This window comes from Coregonus clupeaformis, chromosome 10 (assembly GCF_020615455.1).
Source record: "Coregonus clupeaformis isolate EN_2021a chromosome 10, ASM2061545v1, whole genome shotgun sequence".
Lineage (NCBI taxonomy): Eukaryota > Metazoa > Chordata > Actinopteri > Salmoniformes > Salmonidae > Coregonus > Coregonus clupeaformis.
Genome location: NC_059201.1, coordinates 27,591,264 through 27,598,947, shown reverse-complemented (window position 1 = coordinate 27,598,947; position 7,684 = coordinate 27,591,264). Strand labels below are relative to the sequence as shown.

The 7,684-nt window shown below is 44.0% G+C and overlaps 1 protein-coding gene across 1 annotated transcript; it reads right to left on the bottom strand.

Moving 5' to 3' along the window:
- Positions 1-5,730: 5,730 nt before the first annotated feature.
- Positions 5,731-6,553, bottom strand: LOC121574955 (rhodopsin, freshwater form). The gene is given in 4 exon segments (XM_041887660.1): positions 5,731-5,793; positions 5,795-5,912; positions 5,914-6,050; positions 6,458-6,553. Coding segments are annotated over 4 exon segments (414 nt in total).
- Positions 6,554-7,684: the final 1,131 nt, after the last annotated feature.

Here is a 7,684-nt window from a genome sequence, read left to right as displayed (position 1 = left end):
CCCTGCACCAACTGTGGCCGCCGAGGACACACAGCGGTTCGGTGCTGGGGAGGGTCTCCTCGGATTCGAGGCAGCAGGCAGCGCACTGATGAGTCATTCCCGGTGAGTAAGGTCCCAACTCACCCAGAGCTCTCTGCTGTTCATATGTGTATCCAAGTTATGTTTCCAGAAGTTTCTTCTTACTCCCAGCATAAGGCGCTAGTCGATTCAGGCGCAGCTGGGAATTTTAGCGATCGCCATTTCTCATATAAGTTAGGAATCCCTATATTACCAGTCGATGTGCCCTTCCCTATCCATGCCCTTTGGTGTCGGGATTGATTAGGGAGGTCACAGCGCTACTGAAGATGAAAACGCAGAAGGGTCATGAGGAGACTATACAGTTGTATTTAATTGACTCTCCTGCGTTTCCAGTGGTGTTGGGACTTCCCTGGTTAATATCTCATGACCCCAACATTTCATGGCAACAGAGGGCTCTCAAGGGATGGTCTGATCACTGTGTGGGGCGGTGTGTAGGTGTTTCCGTAGGGGCAACGACGGTGGAGAGTCCGAACCAAATGCCCACAATGCACATTCCTCCTGAGTATGCCGATTTGGCAAGCGCCTTCTGTAAGAAGAAGGCGACTCAATTACCACCTCATCGACAGGGGGATTGTGCGATAGACCTCCAGGTTGGCGCTGCGCTCCCTCGCAGCCATGTGTATCCTCTGTCTCAGGAGGAGACGGCTGCTATGGAGACATACGTCGCCGAATCCTTGAGACAGGGATAGATACGGCCATCCACTTCTCCTGCGTCCTCAAGTTTCTTTTTTGTGAAGAAGAAGGATGGGGTTTTACGCCCGTGTATTGATTACCGTGGTCTCAATCAGATCACTATTAAATACAGCTATCCTCTCCCTCTGATTGCTAGTATGACGGAGTCATTACACGGGGCGCGCTTCTTCACAAAATTGGATCTCAGGAGCGCTTACAACCTGGTGCGCATTCGGGAGGGAGATGAGTGGAAGACAGCATTCAGTACCACCTCGGGTCACTATGAGTACCTCGTCATGCCATACGGTCTAATGAATGCTCCTTCAGTCTTCCAATCATTTGTAGACGAGATTTTCCGGGATTTGCATGGACAGGGGGTAGTGGTGTATATTGATGACATTCTGATATACTCCGCTACACGTACCGAGCATGTGTCCCTGGTACGTCGGGTGCTGGGTAGACTGTTGGAGCATGATCTGTATGTGAAGGCAGAGAAATGTCTGTTTTTCCAGGAGTCCATCTCCTTCCTGGGACACCGGTTGTCTGCGTCAGGGGTGGAGATGGAGATTGACCACGTTTCAGCCGTGCGTAATTGGCAGACTCCAACTACAGTAAAGGAGGTGCAGCGTTTTTTGACAGTCGTGACAGCAGCACTCCACCAATCAGGCCTTTATGGTAGAGTGGCCAGACGGTAGCCACTCCTCAGTAAAAGGCACATGACAGCCTGCTTGGAGTTTGCCAAAAGGCACCTAAAGACTCTCAGACCATGAGAAACAAGATTCTATGCTCTGATGAAACCAACATTGAACTCTTTGGCCTGAATGCCAAGCGTCACGCCTGGAGGAAACCTGGCACCATCCCTACGGTGAACCATGTTGGTGGCAGCATCATGCTGTGGGGAGGTTTTTCAGCGGCAGTGACTGGGAGACTAGTCAGGATTGAGGGAAAGATGAATGGAGCAAAGTACAGAGAGCTCCTTGATGAAAACCTGCTCCAGAGCATTCAGGACCTCAGACTGGGGGCGAATGTTCACCTTCCAACAGGACAACGGCCCTAAGCACACAGCCAAGACAATGCAGGAGTGGCTTCGGGACAAGTCTCTGAATGTCCTTGAGTGGCCCAGCCAGAGCCCGGACATGAACCCGATCGAACATCTCTGGAGAGACCTGAATATAGCTGTGTAGCAACACTCCCAATCCAACCTGACAGAGCTTGAGAGGATCTGCAGAGAAAAATGGGAGAAACTCCCCAAATACAGGTGTGCCAAGCTTGTAGCATCATACCCAAGAAGAGGGTGGAATCGCTGCCAAAGGTGCTTCAACAAAGTAAAGGATCTGAATACTTACGTAAATGTGATATTTCAGTTTTTTATTTTTAATAAATCAGCGAACATTTCTAAAAACCTGTTTTTGCATTGTCATTATGGGGTATTGTGTGTAGATTGATGAGGGGAAAAAATAGTTTAATACATTTTAGAATATGGCCGTTACGTAACAAAATATGGAAAAAGTAAAGGGTCTGAATACTTTCCGAAGGCACTGTACCATACGAAACATAACATATCATACTAAATGGAGTGTCTCGGATTTATGTACAGAATAATACAAAATGCTCTAAGACCAGGTTAAAAGAATGAATCCAATCAAGTCTACAGCAGCAAAACACTCCCCTCTCCTCTCCTCATCTCCCGTCCCTCTATCTCTCCCTGAGCCTTCATCAAATATAGAACCAGAGCCTTGTATTGCTCCTGCTACCCAGTATGAACAACCAATGACTGGTGACAATTCATCAAGACGTGGTAATGAAATCTGTAATAATGACATCACAGCAGCAGCCCAGAGTCAGGGCTCCAGCTCAGGGGCTCCTTTACCTTGGAGCCGCTCTCTCCTTTCTCTCCCGTCACCATGGAAACACACGGATGGTTCCGTCCTGTTGAGTCAAACCTGACTGGAGTTAAGATGACAGCCATATTCTGTTTGTGGCAGACATGCATGCAAGAAAGACAGCACGTAATATACGTTTTGACAAAATGATTCACTAGATTTTTGGCCAGGTGTAGGCCTGTGTGTGGGTTTATATTTAGTTTTGGTTAGATTTGACAGAATCCCTGTGTGTGGGTGTGTGCGTGCGTGTGTGTATTGTCATGCCAACTGTAATTTGTAACATGTTGCACAGGTAAGTCTGCAGGCAAGGGGAAATGTAAAAGGGATAGATGTTGCCTTGTCATGTTAATACCTTGTCAGGTCAATACCTTGTCAGGTCAATACCTTGTCAGGTTAATACCTTGTCAGGTCAATACCTTGTCAGGTCAATACCTTGTCAGGTCAATACCTTGTCAGGTTAATACCTTGCGTACCTTAACCTTTACATAACTGTCATGTCTTCATGTGTAAATTCTTCTTCAGATCTGATACATTTGCACTTGATATCCTACAAGCGACCTCAGATGAAAGTCTTGACTCAACTACCAAAATCTCCATCAATCTCTCTAAATCCCTCATCCTTTGCCTGTGGTAATCTCACCACCACTCTGTCCAGAGAAAAACATACCAGACGGGACTGCTTTATATTATTATTACTTTTATTATTATTGTTACCACTCTCTCCAGAAAAAATGCTTTTATTCTATATCGCATACAGTGGGGAAAAAAAGTATTTAGTCAGCCACCAATTGTGCAAGTTCTCCCCTTTAAAAAGATGAGAGAGGCCTGTAATTTTCATCATAGGTACACGTCAACTATGACAGACAAATTGAGAAAAAAAAATCCAGAAAATCACATTGTAGGATTTTTTATGAATTTATTAGCAAATTATGGTGGAAAATAAGTATTTGGTCACCTACAAACAAGCAAGATTTCTGGCTCTCACAGACCTGTAACTTCTTCTTTAAGAGGCTCCTCTGTCCTCCACTCGTTACCTGTATTAATGGCACCTGTTTGAACTTGTTATCAGTATAAAAGACACCTGTCCACAACCTCAAACAGACACTCCAAACTCCACTATGGCCAAGACCAAGGAGCTGTCAAAGGACACCAGAAACAAAATTGTAGACCTGCACCAGGCTGGGAAGACTGAATCTGCAATAGGTAAGCAGCTTGGTTTGAAGAAATCAACTGTGGGAGCAATTATTAGGAAATGGAAGACATACAAGACCACTGATAATCTCCCTCGATCTGGGGCTCCACGCAAGATCACACCCCGTGGGGTCAAAATGATCACAAGAACGGTGAGCAAACGGTGAGGGACCTAGTGAATGACCTGCAGAGAGCTGGGACCAAAGTAACAAAGCCTACCATCAGTAACACACTACGCCGCCAGGGACTCAAATCCTGCAGTGCCAGACGTGTCCCCCTGCTTAAGCCAGTACATGTCCAGGCCCATCTGAAGTTTGCTAGAGTGCATTTGGATGATCCAGAAGAGGATTAGGAGAATGTCATATGGTCAGATGAAACCAAAATAGAACTTTTTGGTAAAAACTAAACTCGTCGTGTTTGGAGGACAAAGAATGCTGAGTTGCATCCAAAGAACACCATACCTACTGTGAAGCATGGGGGTGGAAACATCATGCTTTGGGGCTGTTTCTCTGCAAAGGGACCAGGACGACTGATCCGTGTAAAGGAAAGAATGAATGGGGCCATGTATCGTGAGATTTTGAGTGAAAACCTCCTTCCATCAGCAAGGGCATTGAAGATGAAACGTGGCTGGGTCTTTCAGCATGACAATGATCCCAAACACACCGCCCGGGCAACGAAGGAGTGGCTTCGTAAGAAGCATTTCAAGGTCCTGGAGTGGCCTAGTCAGTCTCCAGATCTCAACCCCATAGAAAATCTTTGGAGGGAGTTGAAAGTCTGTGTTGCCCAGTGACAGCCCCAAAACATCACTACTCTAGAGGAGATCTGCATGGAGGAATGGGCCAAAATACCAGCAACAGTGTGTGAAAACCTTGTGAAGACTTACAGAAAACGTTTGACCTGTGTCATTGCCAACGAAGGGTATATAACAAAGTATTGAGAAACTTTTGTTATTGACCAAATACTTATTTTCCACCATAATTTGCAAATAAAATCATAAAAAATCCTACAATGTGATTTTCTGGATTTTTTTTTCTCATTGCGTCTGTCATAGTTGACGTGTTCCTATGATGAAAATTACAGGCCTCTCTCATCTTTTTAAGTGGGAGAACTTGCACAATTGGTGGCTGACTAAATACTTTTTTTCCCCACTGTAGATACATACTTCCACCAAAAACAGGTAGAAACAATGTAGACGTTAATATGCCATATGTTCTCCGAAAGCCAACGTTCCTTGTTCTGTTATTTCAGTAGGTGCATTTTTCAGTAAAATGTAGGCCTGTTTTATATATTTTTTTATGAACAGTTCTACTGTTTCAACTTGTAAGAACCCTTCAGTACACTGTAAATTGTTGTTGTTTCAACATGAAAATATAATATACGCCACAGCCTTGCAATTGTTAGCTATATCAACTCTTACATTATAAGATACAAGTCATTGGGGTCACAAATCTTTTTAAATTGAAGCGCTGAAGATTTCTTAAAGTGTAAAGACACACTATAAAAAATCCTAAGTACTTAAACTTAAAAAGATGAGTTACTCCTCTGACTTAAAAGTTAAGTTGTATCAAATGGTTTCTTGTACTGTAACTAATATTTGGTTTCCTAAGATCACATTTTTTTACGGCAGAGAAGTAAACACAGAAATGACCATGTGGGTGACCTCCATCTCAGCCCTCTGGGTGGTTTCAACAGCCTCTTTGACGGAGCAGAACAGGTTGCCATAGCAGAAGGATATGATGACTAGGGGAATGGTGAAGTGGCAGAAGAACATGTAGATGACATAGGACTTGTTATTGATCCCCGGGGTCTGAGTGTAATAGTCAAAACCGCATGAGCATTGCATGCCCTCTGGGATGTAACGTGACCAGCCGAACAGAGGGGGCACGGAACAAGCAGCATCGATCACCTAGGTGAATGCCACACCCATGATGGCATGGCTCTCCCTGAAGCGCAAGTTTGCAATAGGCTTTGCAGATGACCAACCTCCTTTCGATACACAGCACCACCAGGGCCCAGAGGGCGATCTGGCCGCCGTGGGTAGCGCAGAAGCCCTCAATGATGTAGCCGGTGAGGCCGTAGAGGAAGTAGCAGGATGTAGTTGAGGGCTGTCCGCAGCTTCTTGTGCTCGATGGTGACATAGAGTGTGAGGAAGTTGATGGGAAAGCAGGTGATGATGAGGAAGAACATGTATGCGGACAGACATGCGTAGGCCCAGGGATCAACCAGCTAGCACTGAGGGTACCATTTATTGAGAGTTGGGCCAGGTTTTAGAACGGACGCCATATTAGTGCCTTTTTTCTTGAAATGTAGGTGATGTAACAATACAGTTCCCTATGAAATGACCCACTCTAAACAAGCAAAACAGAGCAGTGAATTTAACAGAAATTGTTATTGATTAGAATTGGGATAATTTGTATCCAAGTCAGTACTGTGTTGTGGTTATAGAGATCCTATTAAGTTAAATTAATATTCTAATTCCTAATTCTATGCTGGTGGTGTTCTGAAAACTGTCAGAAATAAACAGCACAAAGTGGAAGCGTCAATTATCACTTAGCAAAGGCTATGGAGGAGAAAGTGGCACTCTCGTAATGTTCAGAAAGAAAGAAACCGCATTGGCCCAACTCTATATATACATGTATATGACTCTGAGGGTACTCATAAGGCCTCCGCACCACACCTGTAGCGTTGGACATGGGGATGTAGAATTTGGGTCACTCTGTGCCTTCCATGGTTGCTGTGTGTGTACAGTCTGTGGGTGTATGTGAGTAACCCTTATAAAGGTGCTCACCTGATTGCCATGACTGATGTGACAGCAGAAATGTATAAATTGATCAATAATCCAATGCTGCTATTCAGAGGACAAGCAACTCATCCGGATATTAGGGTGATAATGTCCATCATCATTAATCCAAAATGTGCTCTGAACTAGCTACTCATCAGGTTATTCACATTATTATGGCCATTATGGATATTATTAGGGCTATGAGTTGCTACCTGTCAATCATCATTAGTATCATTAGTCCAAATTGACAAATCATAATCTGGAGCTGGGTTCTAGATCTTAATCTCCACTGTGTGGTTTATTATAGTCACTGAGAGTTAATCAAACAAATATACAGTAGAAGCCTGCATGTTGCTTTATCCCACTCCTTTATTTCACAACTGTGCTTTTTTTATTGTCAAAGTTGATGTCGAGTTTAACAGTTGAACAGCATTTGCTTCAAATAGAATAGGATACCGGGTATTTTGTAATGGCATATTTTGATAAATTAAATAGCACCTGTTGTCCACACATTCTGGGTTAGCGACATCAATTAAGAATCACCATAGGGAGTTTGAATATTGTGTTTAATTACAGTGCAGTGTACCTCATTGCTCCTGGTAGGGAATAAAACTCAGCCAGTCTTTGTAGCATGACAATTACAGCCAGGTCACCCGTGATACAAGTCAGGATTAGACGTCCATCCATGTCAGATAATCGTCGGGAGATGACGTCGAAACCGGCAACTAGGGGCAACAGTGAGCGCTGTTACATTCAAGTAGGTTTCGGTTTTGCTAGGGTGTTGTGGACTAGGGTGTTGTGCACAAGGATGGCGGATGTGTGTAAACATCTGCCTTTGGTGCAGAAGGTTGCATGTTTGAATCCAGCGGATGAAAGTTATTTTTGTTTTAAGCCTATCCCAAACCTTAACCTTTACCTAAACTATTCTGAGTTAATGCCTAACCTTGGGATTTCAGAGTTAATGCCTAAACTTAACCTTCAACACTTCGACATTTTACGTTTGGAACAACTTCGAAATTTGACATTTAAGAAACATCTAATTCTGACATGAGACTGTGAGAGCTTGTTGGACGATTAA